We start from the raw sequence: 19,599 nt of genomic DNA, 5'->3' as shown, positions 1-19,599 counted from the left end.
ACAAGGTGATCCAAGGTGAAAAGTGACCCACTGGGGAACAAGTTATCAGGGTATCTGGAAAACCTATCCACATTTCTGGATGCACATCGTTTGTCCTAATGGCTTATTTTTTCATCTGGGCTGCCTAACAGCTACCGTGAGCATTGGCCTTCTGTAACCTCCACCTCTCCTCATCTGAGAGAGGACAACTAATGAAGTAAATGATCCAACAAAAATGTGAATAAACGTCCATTCTCTTGTCAGGGCACGACTGAAGGGGCAGATATTTTTCACAGCCGCTAGAAAGCTTGGTAACCTTTTGCAAGTATATTAGCTACATTGTCAAGCCTGACTTAGGCAGAATGTCATTTATTAACACTGTTCAGGATTGTTATATGAAAAGCTGTACCACATTCACCATTTAGAATAAAAGCAGAGCTGAGAGAGAAAGAAGAAATCAATGGCTGCAGTTTACTTTGAAGACAAACACAGTATTTGTTTCAATGAACTTTATTTAATTCTGTATTATACAAATGGGATCTGAATCCCCAAACTTCCCATCATCAACATAATGAAGAAGCCCCACTGCACAAAAGGAAGGCAGAATTTTGGAGGCAGAAGACAGGCTAGATCAAGCCATTTCTCCCCATGTGGTCAGAAATTCTTCCTCCTTCACGCAATGCGCTTCCCAGACCAGCAGGTTTACCCCAGGAATAAGAGAGACAAAGCTAGCTCTAAACACTCTTTCCTCCTCCTCTTCCCAACAAAAGAGGCTGCTCAATACCAGTAGTGGAATGGTTAAAGATCGGGAGTACCTTAGGTTTTCAGTCTCTCAACCAGCCCACTAGATTAAGAAGTGGCCTGGTTACTCCCTCTCTCCTGAAAAAGATCCAGGAAAATCAAAGACCTAAAATGCTGAAGACTTACCTCCTTTCCTTCCCCCATCTCATAGCCTTGTTCTCTAAGCAGAGAGTAGGCAATGAACTCTGAGGAGGCTGAAGGAAAGCCAAGGAAAATCAGGGGCTACCTGAATCCCTGGGAATCTGGTGGCTACCCTGGTGCCCTCATTCATTCCCTTTGAGGTTCAGAGACCTGTTTGGAATAGTACACAGAGAGGGCCTCCCTTAGGGATTCGGAAGCAACCAGGGATACAGAACACACAGGAACCGCTGTGAGGGTACACACCATTCCAGAGATGGCCCAAACCACAAAGAGGGCAAGACTCCCCCCAGCCAAGGCCTCAAGGGCTGGGGGAGCTGGGACGAGGCCCTGGCAGGGGGAAGAGAGCTCCTGCAGCAGTACTGGGGGCTCACGGGATTTTACTTCTTCTTCCTCTCCTGGGAACAGCGAGGGCAGAACCTGGTAGAAAGAGAAGTAAAAAGCCAGCATTTATGGCATGATATGAACCTTGAACATGCAGTCCCAAATGACCTTTTCCAAGGTTCCAGACAAAGCCTTAATTCAAATTTTCCTTTTAAGAGGTCTTCTAAGTGTGTATATACAGTACTCTCCCTTCTCCCACCCAGGACCTCCCCTTTCCCAAGACCAATGGGCCCTCCAGGTTACTTTTCACTCACCATTTTCCTCTTGGTTTTGTTGTCAGACCCACACAGGCAAAATGAAACCATTCAATGGAACACTGTTGGGATGGAGAGCAGTCAGTTAAAGACCAGTTTTACGTTGAAATCACTGCTTCTGGGCTACGGAAGTTTCACAACATTTAATCACAAACTCCTAAATCCCTAGCTGCGACCAGGGAATGAAGACTCACACCCAACCTATACATTGTTAGCAAGGAGAACTCCCCTCCTCCCTTGCTAAGTGTGAGGGCAAGAAAACAATCCATCATTTTAAGGAAAACCCTGAAGAAAGATGCACTTAACAGGCCCCAGCAAGCCACCCCTCTGCCCTTCCAGACTATCTGAGGGAAGCTCTCTTCTTCTCTCTGCTTCCTGTATCAGGCCCCATCCAAGCAGGACAAGACCTCCCGCACAAGACTCTCTATCCCTCACTCCCTTCTCCCCCACTTTCATGAAGTGCAGGCTCTTACATCTGGGTTGTCGCAGCCGATCATCTCCCCATAGGAGACCTGGTGGCAGAGGCAGTAAGTAGGCTCATTGGGGTCCACAGGCATATCCAATACGTCCGAAGGGTGCACATTTCCAAAGGTGACTGAAGGCATCCCATACTCTGTGCTACTGCAGGACAGGAATAAAGTAGGTCAGCAGAATAACTGGCTTCTAGTCCCTTCATATCTCCTAAAACAATACTCTTGTTTGCCAGAGACAGCCACTTCTCTTTTTTTAAGCACATACACCAACCTCCACTGAATGGACCCGCTTTCTCCATCATGCTACACTCCCCCGAGAGAATTAAAAGGTCTCCTTCCTCTTGCTTCCCAAGAAGGGACAGGTGATCATCATCTAGTCTGGGTGGGGATCAGATACTTTGCAGGGAAGTCTGCCTAGGCCTCCCCTGGTCTGATTTGTGGTGCTGCTCCTCATTCCCACAAACCTCTTAAACACTTACGTGCGAACAAGCTTCAGTTTCTTTTGGGCAGTTTTTGGTGCCTCCTCATCAGAGTTCTTCCCTTTAGAGCGAGCACGGGCAGCTTTCTTCTCTTTTTGGGCTCGGCCCTCTGGTAAGAGGAGAAAAAGGTGTTGCATCTGCCACCCCATCAAAACAGACACCTGACAGTAACAACCTCTCCAGCATGAAAATACACTCCTACTTCGGAGCGTATATTGGCTTTGGGCCATGCACCCCATCTTAATTTTACTTAGCAGCCTTGAATATGCTCACACAAGAAGAGCCCAGGTCACCATCTTTTTACCTGTCCTTCAGATTCCAGCGTAACAGTCTTTGATCTGTACCACTCCAGTGCCTGCCTTCATCCCCACCACTTCCATAGTCACTTGGCTGCCTCCTGTATCAATCTGCAGCCCAGTGGTGGTACTCACTCTTCTTGCCCTTGCTGGAAGAGCTGTCATAGTCACTCGACTCTATCTGCTTCTCCTTCAGGTCTGCTTCAAAGCGAGCGAGGTCTGTGTCCAGCCGCCGGATGTGCTTATCAACCTGCAAAGACGACAGTGACCAGGAATTACCACAGAACAGAGCCCAAGAGGGGAAAAAGGCGGGGGCATAGGGCTTGTGTTAAGAGCTGAGAAGCAACAGTGGGTAGGGCCTAAAAAGAGTGATCAGGTTCCAAGATCGGGGCTTTAGTACAGCCTTTCATACGATAAGCACTAGACACTTCCCTTCATACCATCTCGTAGGTCTGCATAGCCAGCTGAACTTTGTCGTCTCCAAACTCCTTGCATTTCCCGTAAGCTTCCTGGATTTGCTTGAGAAGTCCCAGTTTTTCCTCTGAAGATAATGTCCGTGCATTGCTGATATACTCCGTGGCCAGCTTATCGATCTCCGCCTTGAGGTCTGAAACAAGTTTACCATTAAATACATAGACACACATACATACGCACGCATTCCAGTGCCCTCCGTTAAGAGAGACTGAAGGATCAGAGCAGCTGTAGGTTCCCCCCCCTGCCCTGAGATCCCCGTGATAAAGGTAAAGGAAAGAAAAGCTGACAAGCTGCATACTTCCGGTCTCGTCAACAAAACCACCTCTAATCCTCACCTTCCGTCCTCTGATCCAGATCTCGCATGAGCTGGAAGTTCCTCTGCAATTCGAATGGCAGGTTCTCAATACCTGCAGGGAAAGGAGGATACATGGAGAAGTCAGGTTCCTGTCTAGGACGCCAAGGCAGGAACACAGCTAACCGACAACAACGCATACACCACTCCAGTGACTCGCAACGCACTTTCCTCATTCACGTTACAGTGCTTCCATTTGCTGACAACTCCAAAAGAGACAGACTACAAAAACGTGATATATTTAATCCAGGAGCATAGTTCCGTCATACCTACTAGTTAACAGAAAACTATTGCCACGCAGAAAGATCTACATTAAGAAAGCAGAAAACGAAAATTTGTAATGAAGTCAGTCATTCTAATACAATGCATCCACCCAAGAACTCCATTCGGTAAGGAAAAAAAATAGTACAACAGCTGGTAAATAATGCCATTTAGTTATTTCTACACGAGGATGTAAAAATCAAAGTTGATCAAATGCAAATTCACTGAAAAGTGAGTCTGTTTTAGTGCACTGATTTTACATACAGGGGATAGGAGACACTTTGTGCAGAGCCAAGAGCAAGTCTGAGACAGGATGGGGAGCAGCGAACAGCAGTTTTAACTCCCTGTCACGTGTTCCTTGTTCTGCCTTCTGCACCGTGATCTCAGTGTGGTCTGTCCAACATCTGGAAGGGTGCTATAACAACAAATGTTTGTAGGGCTCTGATGAGCAATGTGAAGTTGATAGTCAATTAATTTTCAATGCACACTGCTGCTCATCCCCTAGGCATCACCAGATGCTCAACTGACAAAGCTGATAAAAACGGTTCTCATTTTTCCATGCCTGTCTAATCAAACTGAGATCTAGTGTCACTGCACTAACCTGAAGTCCAAGCTTAATTGTTGTCACCTTTATACCTAATTAAAAAAAACCATAAAATTCTCTTGCAGGTTTAAAAAAAAAAAAAAGGTGGGGGTAAAGCTCTTCAGAAACACAACATAAGCACATCTGCTTCTTCTTGCACCCACTTTCCAACACACAGTGTAAATGAAGGTGTGTCTACTCATCATCAAAGCTGTCTAATACATCAGCCCCGGCAGCTGTCTCTATTTTCACTGTCACGTTTCCACAGTAGAGGTACGTCCCTGAAAAGCGATCAGCCGGCAGAGAAGGTCTGAGCGCAAGCGGCAGGTTTTAACAAGTACTACGCATGTGCCATTAAATTAATTCCTATAAGAGGTAAAAACAACTGTGGGCCTCACTGTGCAGAGACGCTGTTCCTTTAACTTTTTTTTTTTTTCCCCACAAGCAGAATCCTTACAAGTAATCAAGCTACTGCTTCAACAGATCTCTGTTGCCATTCCTAGTTTAAGTATCTGAGAAATGCCCAGACAGTAGGTGTCCTTAAGTACCCAGATACATAATCCCACTGCACATACATGTCGGCCCCCTGCATTCCAGGACAGTTAACAGTGCAAAATCAAATTCTCAAAAAGTTAGTAAGAGGCAAAGTTAAGGATGTCTGCATGTTCCTAAATGTGATACTTCCACATTTCTCCAGCACAGCAGATTTTACACAAGTTTCTAGCAGCTGACTACCAGATTACATCCCTACGGCCCAGAAAAGCATCTCGGAAGACAATGGGGCCACAACGCTGAAAATTATGATTGCTTACAAAGGGAACTTACGGCAAGGCACGAAATCCAGCTTGGGAATATCAAGACCACGCTTTTTTCCTTCCTGCAATCCCCAGCCTCATCAACTCCAAACCTTTCAATCTGTACAGTAAATGAAGCACGGGTCATCCTGCAGCATGCTACTTTTCATTCTTCTCCAGAGCATCCCCCGCAGAAGGACAAGACAGGTATCCTCTAGAGGAAAACAGTACCTGTTCCTGCACTGCACACAATATGTCAAATTTACACCAAGTTTATTAATCCTGGAAGATCACGATTTCTAAATTCTTGACTTTGTAGTTTTTTTAAAAAAATTAATGTAATTTCTCTTTCTCTTTTAAAAAGGAGAGTGTGTAAAAGCACAAATTCCACAAAGTACAGTCAGTTTTCCCTCAGCAGGCCTAGAAACCTTTTAGATAAAGCGATCACCTCAGCTAGCACAAAAAACAGTAGGATGCTATTCTCCAGGCAGAACATCCCCACACAAGGTTACGGTCACGTTTCACAGCGATGTTCTATCAGCAGGAGAAACTCGGGCAGGAGTTTGCTTCTGCTACAGAAGCTGAAAGGAACTGTGCTCTAGTTTTTACAGCCACTGCTATAAAAACCTGCCACCACCTGTCACTAACGCCAGTGCATGCCCTCGCTTGGAAAACCTCTGTTCTCCCCTTGCCTCTGTGTGCCTGGTCTCATCTTTTCAGCCCGGGCCATGTGTCCTTCAGGGGCTCTCTCTTCCCAGAGCCTCCTCCCCTCACTGCCAGCCCCTCAGCCAGGCCGGCAGCTCCCCTGCCTTGTTACCTGCCTCCATGCGTGCAGACCTCTCTGCTCACCGACAGCTCTCGGCAGTGCGGAGAGAGGCATTTCCAGCTCTGGCTCTGGCCTAGCAGACGCTCAGCACAGACACAATCGGCGGATCATCTACCAGTCAAGCAGGTACGAGCAATGATCTTCCAGATGCTCATTAGCCGGGCAGGTTTCCACGAGGACTGATGAGACAAACCCCTGTCATTTGAATTCCTTCCCTGCTAAAACCAGCAAAATGATGCGCTAAAACCCCAGCAAAATGTATCACTCTGCAAATCCATTATTGGACCAACGTTCTGTAATTGCTTCATCAATAAACTGTGAGAAAACGAAACAACTGACAGTACAGTGACTTTATAATCAGAACTGATATAAAGATGCTTAATCTAGTCAACCAGAAGTGGAAAGAAGCCGAGTATAACATAAAATATTATGATCCAGAGAGAATTTGGCAGGAACAAAAAGCATAACAAGATCAAGCTGCAGCTAAGCACGTTTTAACTGAGCAACAAACTATTTGTATGGTATATAGCTTACCTAAGAATGGGGAAATTTTCTACTATCTGCAGCTTAACTCAAAGGTTCTCACCTACCCTTTAAAAAAAAAAGTGATGCTCTGCATCACATGATTTATCACAGCAGTTCAGAACGCTTGCTGAAATTGCTTGGCCTGTGCAGGCTATCAGACAGCACCATCCTAACAATCCCATTAAAAAAAAAAAGTTCCCATTTCCGCTTTCCTACTAACACAACATACTTTCCCTCAGGCTTTCTAAAACCATTCATGTTATTCACTTAGTTTAATTTCTTCCTGAATTTTTCCTTTTCCCTTTACAATTCATTTGCTCTTTCTTCTTATTGTAAGATGCACCTAAAGCTTTCATGACTCAATACTATGTATTGTAAAATATCCAAATAATTCTCAGATTCTGAAATGGATCATAGTAAAGGAAAAAAAAACCTACAGGCATCCTTGATCACTAGAGAAGAGGGCAGTGAAGGACAGTAACACAGTCCCAGATAGGCAAGTATCTGACAGAAAAAAGAAAGTGCTAGCAAGGCCAGCAGCTTGGCCCAAAGTGTGGGCTGGCATTAACGCAACTGTGTCCATCTGCAGAGGTGCACACAGAGCAACGCACAGCCCCGCTCTGCCCGACTCATTCCTGTCCCAGTATGATTACTCTGAAAATCATCGGCGCAGGTCTCTGAGTGTTTCCCACCTCTTCCTTTTCTCACCTTGTTTTCATTTCTTATTACAAATTAAAAGTCTCTCTACCTACTTTCATCTTACACTTCAATTTTTATCCCTTCACTACCTCCATTCTTCTTTCACCTCCTCTGTTCCCTCTTTCCTTGTCGTTCCTTCCCTCATTCATTCTTCTGCAGGCATCCATAACCATGCTGAATTGTCCCTTACGAACCACGCATTCTCACCCTCCAAAAGTCAGAATCCATCACCACCCTCCTTCCCCTCCAATTATTATGACTTTATTTAGTTCTTTTTAGAAACACATGTTGAGTGTCAAGTGTGGGCAACTGATATTTAAACTTCAGCTGCTTAATTCAGATCTTAACTCTGACATACACACACACAGAGCAAGCCTACGCAACCTGGTAACTTTCACTATGCTTCATTCTCCCAGAGCATGTATTTTAACTGTGCCAAACAACGGGTTTGTACTGTGACTGTGTCCAAATTCCTAAAAAGAGAGCCATTGCACCATGCACTATACAAATACATGGTGCCTCTCCTGAGACATCTGTTCACCCACCACTTTCAAATTTATTAAAAAATGTGAAAATACATTTTGAAACATAAGCACAGTTGTTTTATTGAACAGTACAGATTTCAGCAAACACTTCAAACACCGTATTGCTGAAGGTATTTTATAAAATCCTGCTTGTGCCAGGGATTGCCACAATAAGAGGGTAAATTCTTTGCCCCCTGAGATAGGAAATCAGCTGAGATCTTGCGGGGGGAAGCACATAGGACTTACTGGTCCTCCATGATTCTTGCAATTTTGTAGCATCTGAAATACTCTGCAGGACAACTGGCTTACAGCAATCTTCAGGAGCTTCCTTGCTTCCATATTAGCAGAAAGGACACCTTTTATTTCCCTCCATCCCTCCTTTTAGAGGATACAACCCTTCTAAACTGCTGCTTCTCAGCTAATTATTTATCTTCCTATGCAGTTTATTGAAACTGGTGCATGAGCACATATATTATTACCTTTCTCTCTGTTCATATATGGCTCAGCCCTACTGCAATATATACATCCTAACCTGTAACGTTTTCCTCACAACAGCTCTGTAAGGGATAATACAACCTATATTTTTACAGACGGGGTACTCAGGTGCATGGCAGACTGACTCAGCCACAGGCACCCAGGAATTCTGTGGCCACGTCGTACACCCCGAGCTCTGGGCCAGTGCACTGCACACCAGTTCACCCAGGCACATCTACTTCAGGCACTGTGCAAAGAAAGAGTTTTCAGTTAGCAACGACAGATAATGTAACAGCCACAGAAACCTAATACTCCCCCAAAGAGTGGACTCTTTTCTCAGGAAGGGAGGTGCTCTTTTTCTCTTTTTGTCTTTTTTTTTTTTTTTATTACATTAGTTCAATGCTACAGCATCCACAGCCAAGACAGTACAAATGTTGTCAAGTCTCAGAAAAGTAACCTTTACTGCTGTGTTAAAGATCAACCTTGATTTCAGAAGCTTGTAGGACTTAGAAGACTGAGGTGTCAAACGAGACTCGCATCACTCCAAGCATTTTCAGCTTGTCATAGATCTCCAAAGGCAGGGGCTACCACCAAAGAGATCACAGGGCTATGGGCAAAATGGTCGCACCAGATTTGCTGTTGGGTAAGTGAAAAAATGCAGTATGCTTTGTCTTGTAAAGCCATCTTGTATCAGCTCTGATAGAAACATCAGTCAACAACAAAATTAATTCTAAATAAACTGGTCATTAACAATAATAAATGTATTAGCTTAGTGTGGGCTGTGCCAGTAGCTTTCACACAGAAACAAATGATGCCTATGAATCACCAAATTCTCTCCTCTGCACGAGATCTTCTGTAATTTTCCATAGATTGTGTGTGCTGCATCAGAGATGCAACTAATCCAATGTCTCAGTGAGCTGAAAAGCATCTTTCACTACCCTAAATCGGTCTCAAATATAGAAACAATTTAATAAGAGATTTGTGTATCTGAAGTATAATGTGAGAAACTTTAGAGGTAAGAACAGGAGAGTATGGCTACATGCTACATTGGTGAGGGGCTAAGAGTAATGATACTAGGTAAAATGAGAGATAAAAGAACTGCTGTGGAATTTAGAACGCAGTCAGGCAGTAACAGGACTGGGAAGGAATCAAGGGTTGGACTACATCACACTCATGCTCTCTAAGAGTATTATGGTAACAATACCCATCACACCCTCATTTGATGAGTTTCACTGGGTTAGCTAATGTTATCAAGGAAGGAAAGGACATTTCCATGTCAGCTGTAGGAGAAAGATGATGACTTTCAAAAGGGTGTATGCTGCTCCTGCTGCTCTGTGCTTATGCTATCCTAAGTTTTCTAGTATTGACAAGCCCTGAACTATGTGCCTATGGACACATTGAAACAGAAGGAGCAAAGGAAACTTGATGCCTCCCTAATCAGTATGAAAAAGGGGAAAACCCCAAAAGAAAATGACAACACAGTACCACATTAACTTACCAGCTGAGGACTCCTCATCTAAGTCTGCTGTCTCCATCATCATCTTCACTGAGGCAGATAGGTCCTAGTGTCTGCTCCTGGAACAGGTCCTGACTGGTGGCCTCCAAGACAATGGAATTAACATCAAGCAGCCATCTGAGTAGACAGGCCAGTGACACCCTTCTACCTCGCAAGCTCACCAAGTTTACTAGCCCTCTGCTGATGATTTCCCAAGCTTTTAGATCTAATTTAGATCTAAACTGTTGGCAGGATCTAGTTCCTCAGAGGTCCGGGGTGAGGAAAGATGGAAAGATTTTTTTATTGTTTTGTTACCGTTCCTTACCAACACTTTATGCTGACATTTATTCAGTAACAGACCAGTTTAACCGCATGGAAATCTGAACCTCCTTCCAGCCTGGCACACACTTCCCAACTGGAACATGTGCTCCCCATTCAGCAAGGCAACAGTCTCATCTGTCCAGGCAGGAACATACAGGGTGGACAATGATGGCTGGAATCAGCAGGAAAGATGCTGTTTGACTGCTTCAGAAAGCACACTCACAAAGATGACCCTCACAAACATTCATCTTATCTGAGTAACCGGGCAGACATGACCTCAGCAGTAGAACATAGGTAGGTGAGCAGAGAGGTCATTTCATAAATTCAGGCACCACACAGTTGAGTGTGGAGGCAGAGAGTGCAGTACAGCTGTTTGATATTGACAAATTTGAGCTACATCCTTGAACACCACTTGCTCAATAACAAAAAAACAGCAACTAGAACGAGATAAGGAAATACCAAAGGCAAAAATAGTAAAGACAACCAAAAAAACTATTACCAATCCAAATGAAGCATAAGGCGCGTGAACAGTATATGGTTACCAATCAAATTAGATGATTAAGTGCGTGCACTTCGCGTGTAACTTAGATAGACTATAAAAGGCTAATGCTGACTAACAATAGAGGTCTCCGGAACACCATCCACGGAGTCCGTGATTCACTGCCACAGTTGAGGAGAGGTACATGCCTTGGCTCTGTTGCCATAAAAGATAAACTCGTGTGTTGTCACTAAGAATACTTATTTTATTTTGATATCTGCTAGGTGGGCAAACTGGGAAGCACTGGTGGTAGAAAATACACACGGTTGCCCAGCAGCTCCCTCTGCTATAAAGATAGTCCCTACACTCATGGCACATTCACATAGAGACTCATAGAAAACTATTTGGGGCTGTTTTCGGAATATATATACTCCAACGACGCCCATTACAAAGAACCTCTGCAATCCTCTAGAAAATTCCAAACAGAAAGAAAACTCAGTGTTTGCATCTCATTTTCTGGAAAATCTGTATTAGTCACTCTTCCTTTCTCCCCCTCAAAGCCTCCACTACAATATTTCAAACCCAGTACGAGAGCAAATACTGAGCCAAGTACAGTAACTCAGGTTAGAGCAAACACAAACTCCTCTAATGAGTCTTTGTGCACATTCAATCTTCTCATCACAAAACACTGTGTTTTCTTCCTTCTTAATTCTTCCTCCATTCCTTTCTACATCTCTAATTCCTTTGCAGTCAGTTTTTTCCCTACTAAAGTGGCACTGCTTTCTTGGCGTGAGGGAAAGCTCTTCAGTATCTTGCTTTCTCCCCTCAGAAGCAGGCATAAAATGGTTTAGAGACCAGAAGGAGGACAGTATTTTAAGAAATTGAAATAATTTTCATGCTCAACTTCAGCCACTGAAGAGAACTCGGGAAAGAGCTGTGCTCAAAGAAAAACATTCAGGAAGAAGAGAACTGGAACAAGAAACATTTCCATTCTTCCCCTCCCCCCAAATCCTTTGGCTCAGTATATTCATTGAAAGTGCAGCTTCAGTAGGATGAAGGAAGGACGGTGATCAGAGTAAACAAGATACAGAGTTCCTCCATCAGGACGTTCACCACAGGAGGAATGTGCATCCTTCTCTGCTGCAAAAACATCTGCTAGAAGCATAACACGTTTCAGACAGATATGCTTTGCTCTAAGCTGTTAATTGCAAAGGCAGGGGCATGTCTAATCCTAGGTCTAAACCCAGTTTCAAATTACACAAGGTCTCGAAAGCTACTGAAATACCAGACCTAATAAAAAGCGTCTGGCAGTTTCTTAAGAGAACTGTTGTTAACTTGGCTATTCCACAAAAATCTCCTAGAAATGAACTTTAGATGTCAAAAGTAGAGGATTCAAAATTTATGAATTGAAACAACTGAGGCTGTATGCAGAGCTTTGTCAGACTGCTCATGCATTTTAACATATAGTTTTTAATTACCTAACTACATGAGATTTTTGTACAAGCTATTTTTCATTCTCAGTGCCTGAGTAGTGATTCAAAGTTCTATTTTATTCTCTTTGCTCAATACAGAGTCACACACACACACACACGACTCAAACCTCAATCTGAAAATTGCCTTGGTAATCAGCTTTTCAAGGAGTTCATTACTGTGACATTAGAATGCTTTTTCACAATGCTGCTGTGGAGTAGCCCATTTCCCTTGCCAATAAAATGAAGGTCAAAGGATTTACTGAGGCAAAGAGATTAAAGCCAAGAAGGCCAGCTAATTACAAACACACCTCTTGAAATGTCTAAAAATGCTACATAGCCTGACTTTTCAGAATTATCTGTTCAAAGCAGACTTCAGTTGCAGCTACGAGCATTCTGCATATGTGCTCCTCTGACTACAAATTTTCACTTCTAATTTGAGGGAAGCACAATCCATGCCATGAGAACCTGCAAAAAGCATGACCCCCAAAATAAACATAAACATCCAACTCACTTTGTCAGAGTGGTATTCAACTGCCTCAAACATGAGGTCACCTTTTGTCTTCCTACGATCTTCACTTAATTCATTATACGCCTTCCTTTCTTCAAGGATTTGAAGAGGTCCTAAAAACAACTGCCCTCTTTCATCACACACTCCTCATTCATTCCCTGAGCGAGCAGATCCAGCCAGTAAACCATATGAAAGAGAAATTCTGTGGGAGCAAAAAAAAATTCAGCTGAAAATTGTGTCTACATTAGCAGCAGAATACTAAAAGAATTCAGTTCCAAGAAGTAAATGTAAACACTAGACATCTTTAAAAGAGCTGACTAAAGGTTCTGGATTATTTATTTGTATCCATTTACAGGAAGATTTGGAACACAAGTGAACTACTTTAAAACTGAACTTTGGGGAAAAAAAAAGTTAAATAAATAAATGTTAAATAATTTAAAAAAAAAAGGACGAGGAAAGGAAGGAGTGGGGGGGAAACTGGATGCTGCCAGGCAGGCATGAGAAGAAGTGGAACAGCTGATCTGAGATAATCTCAAAGAATTAAACGAATGTGAAAATAGAAATTGAGTGTTAAAACAAACTTGCTTGATTGGACCTTTTTTGGCAACAGTATACATTTCATTAGTGAAAATATTTTTTTAAGTGATTAAACTACAACTTGCATTAAATAGTCAATGTAGTATCAGCAAGTATCTTGCACAACAAGCTAGAATATTAAAAAAAAAACCCCAAAACATAAGATATATTAGAAGCACTTTAAATGGCTACATAAGACTTTAGAATGCATTACAGAGAACTATCAGCAGTGGGTGCACCACTCATGCAAACCACACAGGAAGTAGTTCTCGATCCGGCAAAAGAAAAGTTAGTCACTTGGAAGCGAGATACAGACTGGAAGAACAAGGCTGGAAGGAACAGACCAGTGGGACAGCAAGAGACTGCCTGACTGCAAACAGATACTTTCCATTAAGTCCTATGCAGGGTAGTACATTTAGGAATGAGCAATGTAAGTGACGGATAAAGGATGCTGGACCATATTTCTAAGAAACAAAGAGAGTGTAACGTATCAGTATCATGGTAGGTAGTTACCGGAGCATGAGCTCCCGGCTGAAATGCAATGGTGAACAGGGATAAGGGCATACCCAACAGAAGAATGATTATCTGACTTCTTTAGTTAGTACCATGAAGAAGACTGGTTACTAAAGGACCGTATGCACTTTCAGAGAGTCAGGAATGCAAGTAGGATATCAAGAGAGCAGAGCAGGCTTGGAGAAGAACAATACGGCTAATTAGAAATTTGAAGAATGTGTTATCATAGGCGATTTTTTTTTCCTAGGTTACCAGAAAGAGGGGAGAAACTTTTATTAAGGAGACAGGCATGGCAGGTAAAAGGCATTATAGGTGCAGTGACAAAATACTGGAACTGTGAAAATGAACTATAGACAAATGTCACAAAACCACGACAGGAAAGCCTATCAGCAAGCTAACTTACTGAAGACTGAGACAGATGCTCTTTGACTTGAAGAATTAAAATTCATATGATGTGCTTTTCTGGGAGAAAGTCTAGATTAAACACAGCAATCATCTTACAATTAGCTAGCAAAGGGAAGTAACATTGCATATACTATACAGAAGACCAGACAAAATCAAACGAGTCCTTAGGAGCTCTAGGAGTAGGCAAAAAAGGCCAAACCATTGCAGTGAAGACAGCGAAGATTGCTTTGTTCTTCCTAACATCTTCGTAGACAGATTTTTTTTAAAGTACTTTCAGATTGTGCACATTACTTTTTTTTAAGCAAGACACCTAAAAAATGACAGTCTACACCACCATACTAATATTTGCTTTCAACAAGAAAAGAATCTCTAATTCGATTGCAGGACCATGCACCTAGCTGAGAGAAAAAATAGTGAGTTTGTAATTTTCTCTGCAAGCTCGTACTAGAGGGGAACAGAGGAATTTCCAAGGGGTTCATCAATTTTAGCTGATAGTGACAACAAGATCCAGAAGTGTTTGGCTTTGGTGGGAGCAGTCTTGAGCCATCAAGCCTTTCTACAGCTGCCTTCCTCTCCAACTTGGTATTTACCATACCTCTCCACGCTCTGTGCTGCATCTTTCTCACCTCTGCTTACCATCTGCAAATCCCAGTCTTTCACTCCTTTGTGAAGCACTTTGTGAGCACTGCAGCTCGTACTCAAAATACACCTGTGCTCTCCCAGTAGGAAAACCCTGCATCCTCCCCATGTACTTACTTCTCGTCCATCTGCTTCTTTCTCGTCTTGTCTAGCCCCCGTCCTCCCAACTCCTGGCCATCTTTGCTGAAGAGTCTCAGTCAGCTTGCAGTCTTCCACAATGGAATGAGAAGAGCAGAACATCATCTTTGCTCAGCAATCCTCGCTCCTCTCTAACAGTCTGCCTCTTCATTCAACTCTTCTTTCTGGCTTTTGCATTCTCCTTCCTCACAGCTCCTAGAGCAATATACTTGCCTGATCACTTCCAGGTTCTTTTCAGCCTTTGCAGCAAAACATCATTACGGTTCTTGAACTTTCTTAATTTAATTCACATGACGTTTCCTAATGACAAAAGGAGCACTGCAGACACAAGGAATGAGACCCTTTGTCTCCACATTGACATTGTATCAGCTCTGTGCTGGAGGAAACTTAGTGCAGGAAAACTTCCGAAAAACCAAGCTCCAATGTTTCCAAGCATATGCAAAACAGAGGACAAGAGATTTAGCTTGGCCAGGTATAGTGAAGCAAAAGGCACACTGCCACTACTACCACGCTTTAAACACATCACCCCATCAACACGCTCCCCTGTTTCCTAGCACTGACACCAGATCAGAAGGAAAACGTGAAAACAGCGTTCATCAAAGAACAGATTACCAAGTCTTAATCCATTAGTACATTCCTTCAAAAACAACTCCTTTGATTTATCTAATGACTATTTTAGGATCACAGGGGAGGAAAAAACCACATTCAAAGTCTTTATCCCCACAGGTCTGAGTTTGACAAAGTTATAAGCACTTTAAAGTAGGACGATACCACAGGAGGGCTCAGACAACATTACCAACTCCGTTAGTATTTACAGAGCTCTTCTTTGACCAGCAAAGCGGGACCACGCTTTGAAGACAACCGTGAAGGAAGCTACCAAAACTCCCTCCCTACAGGTACAAAAGTTACCTTAGGCTTGATTTCACCAGCCCTGCAGTTTATCCCGGGAAGGCCACTGACAGCCAAGCTGCCGCTCCCGAAGGGCGGTTGGAGCAGCACCCGGCTCCGTCCTCCGGGGTCAGACCCCAGCGCCCGGCCGCGCTCACGGACCGCGGCGTGACGGGGCTCCCGTCGGAGCCCCAGCCCAGCCCCACGGCGGAGGGGCAGCCCGGACCGGCGCTCCGGGCGGGCTGCCGGAGCTGCCGCTGGTCACCGAGCGGCGCCGAGACGCCTCTAGGCGTCGGGCAGCGGACCGTGCCTCTCCGCACGGCCCCAGGAGCGGGCGGCGGGGCGCTCACGGCCGAGCCAAGGCTGCCGCCCGAGGGGCTCGGAGCGGGCCGCGGGCGCCCCGGCGACCAGTCAGCCCCCGGGCAGAGCTCGCCCCGAGCCGCGGTCCGGCCGTGTCGGCGCGGCCCCAGCCGCGGCCCCCAGCCCCGCCCCCGGCGGCTCTTACTATCCAGGTAGTGCTCCAGGTACATCCCCGCCGCCATCTTGGGCCCCGCACACACGGGCGCTTCCGCCGGGAGCCGGACGCCGGCGCCCCCGCACCCGGAAACAGCGCTGCCCGGCTGCGGAAGCCCGTTCCTCCCGCCTTCCCGGGCGCTTCCGCTCCTCCCGCCATTTTGGGCTCTGCCAGGCTGCCCGGGGCTGCTGTTGTCCCTGGAGGCGGGCAAGAGCGGCGGGCGGGGCTGCGTCTTCGCCCGCCCGGCATCAGTCCTTCAGCAGCAGCGCCCTCAGGGCCCCGCCGGGGGTGACGGAGGGTGCCCGGCGCGGTCAGCCGGGGCCGCTCCGCTGCTGGCTGCGGGGAGGAGGAGGAGGAGGAGGCTGGGGCAGGGGAGGCGGGAGGAGCGGGGCGGGGCAGGCCCGGGGCTCCCTTGATCCGACTCCCCTTGGGGTGCGGGAGGGTGAATACCTGCTGCCTTCATCTCCGCACCAAAAGAAACGGGCGTCGTCGTTTGGAGGCTACGGAGGTCTCTCCCGGCTTCGAGTAATTTTCAGCAGCCTGGCTGGGCACTCCTGCTCGATAACGTGGGTGAGGAAGTGCTGTTAGTTTGTTACGGCACTATATCTTTCCATTCACCAGATAATTTGCCAGCGATGAGTAGCTGCTGCTATATTATGAACACAGACTTGTCTTTGCTGTAAAATGATTGTGGTACAAACTTAACATACCTAACAAACAAAAATCCAATGAAATGAAGTTAAATGTGTGACCATGCTCTCTCTTCTCCATCTTGCCAGACCCACTTTCATGACCATACACCACGAGTCACTTCTCAGGTTGACATCTTGCTACAGAGTTCAGAACCCTTCCTCGGGCTGTCCTTTCCTAGCAACCGCACATGACATGGTATGCTGCTGCGCTAGGTCAAGAGGCTGAGGTCACACGTGAGATGATGGAGGAACAGAGACAAAATGATCATATTTCTTTTGTCCTTGGAGTCTCTAATATTCAGGACTGTTGTTTCAAGAGGTCAGCATTAATTTAGCATCCTGTACTGTTTAGGAGGCACTGCATTTATTTGGCAAATATTACATTTAATCTGCCTTTCTCCTGCCGACTTGCCTATGTCGTTCTGTTTTTTTCCTGATAGACTGTATAATGACAGTCATTGCTCAGGACTGTTGGCTGCTAGATTCTGGCTATGAGAAGTGATCAGACTTGTTTATTCTCTTTCCTCCCAAAGATCTTCCAAGGCACCATGCCTTTATTTATATGGATATACCAAGATTAAGTTATCCAGCAGCCTGCAATGCAAGACTGAGAGGCTGTTATAAAATTAATTGGAACTGTTTGAATTATCAGCCATCTTGCTGTTACACTATTTGATTAATTCACTGTGTTCTAAAGACGCAGTGTTTTCCAGTCCTATTCCTATAATCATTTAAGTTATTTACAACATATTTTTAATTATTCAAAACACATTTCTTATGCTTTTCAGTTCCTGTGTGAAGCAGCTGGCTTCAGTTATCTGAACATTATTGTTAAGCCTTTGTTTTTAAAGTACTTCAAAATTCTTGTATAAATTGCCTTACACACTTAATTAAGGAGAAGGATGTGGCTGTTACATTAAAAAAACCTGCTCCCTATACCCTGTCACAGTACTAAACCAGAATCCCCGAAATGCATCCTGCTTGGAGCTACCAGGCTGAATGGAGCTGATGTTAAGAAACAGGCATTCTTAGACATCGCCAGTTTGGTTGAAAGATCACCTGGGAATCCCATCTTATCCTCCAAGCCAAGGCTAGGGAGAAGTCAAAATACTAGACCACTGAAATTGAAAAACAAGCTTGCTCTGGCCTTGTTGCCACTGTTGATACAAAAGACAAGGAAAAGAAGAGACACTTGCCTAAAATCTAAATGGTAAACCTTAGTAAAGTGTACAAATGTATCTTTAACGTCATTAACTGCCACTGTGAAGTTGGAAAACAAAGAGGAGATGCAGTTTTGTGCACCTGTGTGGTCTCATGGCAGTAGAAACTCTTCCAGTCCAGCAAAAACTAGTTCCTGAGCTCTGAATCGAGAAAAGTTTGCTGTCTCTCTATTGCTGCTTTCTTTAGAAAGCCAAGGCACTGAGGTTCACGGAGAAGTGCATCGCTAAGGGTTCCAGACGCGTCCTCACCTGCAGATGGACTGTTACCACAGTAGTGACTGGTGACAGGTGTGATATTTTTTAGAGTAAACACTTCTGCAAATGAAAATCCTAGCATAGACACAGATCATTTCACAGGAGGATGCTTCCCCAACTGGAATATGCTGTAGAGGTAGATGACTATTTACATGTGCTCCCCACCAGCCTCATATATTGATAGCAGGTAGCTATTGTAGTAACAAAGCCACATATGCTAACCCAAATGGTTACCACACACCACCACTGCACCCCAGGGTTTGCTACTTCAATTCCTGCTGTTACACTGGTAAATACCTCCTAGTTAGATGAAGGACCTGACTGGTATACTGCTCAGAAGGCCTACGCATCTCATACAGGGAAGCTAAACAGCCTACTGAAGTAGTCTACAGTAGTGGTTCTCAACCTTTATTGATCTACAGATGTGTGTATTTTCCCCTGGAAATGTAAACATCTGCACACCAAATTTAAGCCTCTAGCTTTTCAGTTACCTTACAGACCTCTTAAATGTTGTCCAAGGACCACAAAGTGAAGGCCAGTGCTTGAGAAGGATCCTTATGCATACCCCAGCAGGAGGCCTATAGCTTCAGAGTCTTGTTTGATTCCATTTTTGCTGTAGAGGTACACGTTCAGCTCTTCTCACTCTTTAACATTCTCAGTTCAGAGGTCCCTGCTCTGCATTTCCTTCTCTTCAGGAAAGACTAGATGTAGCCACACTTCATTCTCACAAACATCAAACAATTGATCTGCAGCACTTGCCCCCAAGGTGGTTAATCACCTTTACATATGAAAGAGGATGCCAAATGCCCCACACTATAGCTGTGTCCTCGTTCCAAAACCAGCCTAATTCGGCAGCAAAACTAGGCATAGACACTAGTTCTTTGGTGTCATGATTTCTTTTCTTGCAGTTTTTTTTCCATTCATTACATAGACACTACATGAAATCGAAATGTTTCTTGGACGAAGTCACTACATCTGTCTAGTACTTTGGTGTTCTACTATACAGAAACAAGAAACCATGCACACAAATTTAATCTGTTGTACCTGAAATGACGATTTAACAGGTACCTATCTTGTGGTTAAGAAAATGTACAGAGCAATTTCCTTCTATGTTCTGAAACTGCACTAGTAAACTTGGGCAGCTTTTGGATACATTGCCTGCAAAATAT

At 44.5% G+C, this 19,599-nt stretch overlaps 1 protein-coding gene and 1 long non-coding RNA gene across 6 annotated transcripts; one reads left to right on the top strand and one right to left on the bottom strand.

Moving 5' to 3' along the window:
* Nucleotides 1-413: 413 nt before the first annotated feature.
* ING4 (inhibitor of growth family member 4) lies at nucleotides 414-16,306 on the bottom strand. Of its 5 annotated transcripts, none has more exons than XM_086760366.1 (10): nucleotides 14,841-15,873; nucleotides 12,594-12,792; nucleotides 9,815-9,915; nucleotides 3,614-3,685; nucleotides 3,245-3,411; nucleotides 2,940-3,054; nucleotides 2,509-2,617; nucleotides 2,030-2,177; nucleotides 1,557-1,618; nucleotides 414-1,338 (listed from the first exon to the last, which is right to left on the bottom strand). In XM_086760366.1, the coding sequence occupies exons 3-10, from the start codon at nucleotides 9,855-9,857 to the stop codon at nucleotides 1,299-1,301; spliced, it is 756 nt and encodes a 251-aa protein (XP_086616492.1). In that variant the 5' UTR covers nucleotides 9,858-9,915; nucleotides 12,594-12,792; nucleotides 14,841-15,873; the 3' UTR covers nucleotides 414-1,298. The 5 variants fall into 5 exon arrangements, 4 of the variants coding, with proteins under 4 accessions (XP_086616492.1, XP_086616499.1, XP_086616505.1 ...); XM_086760373.1 differs by lacking the exon at nucleotides 12,594-12,792 and having other exon boundaries at nucleotides 14,841-14,932; nucleotides 15,075-15,873; XR_015260304.1 differs by lacking the exons at nucleotides 12,594-12,792; nucleotides 14,841-15,873 and having other exon boundaries at nucleotides 414-1,071; nucleotides 1,165-1,338; nucleotides 9,815-10,555.
* LOC147602192 (uncharacterized) lies at nucleotides 16,291-17,359 on the top strand. The gene is made up of 2 exons (XR_015260324.1): nucleotides 16,291-16,833; nucleotides 17,043-17,359. It is a non-coding gene; the product is annotated as an uncharacterized LOC147602192 (long non-coding RNA).
* Nucleotides 17,360-19,599: the final 2,240 nt, after the last annotated feature.

This window comes from Chlamydotis macqueenii, chromosome 1, assembly GCF_036417535.1.
Source record: "Chlamydotis macqueenii isolate bChlMac1 chromosome 1, bChlMac1.mat, whole genome shotgun sequence".
Classification (NCBI taxonomy): Eukaryota; Metazoa; Chordata; class Aves; order Otidiformes; family Otididae; genus Chlamydotis; species Chlamydotis macqueenii.
This window is presented reverse-complemented; position numbering and strand designations above follow the sequence as displayed.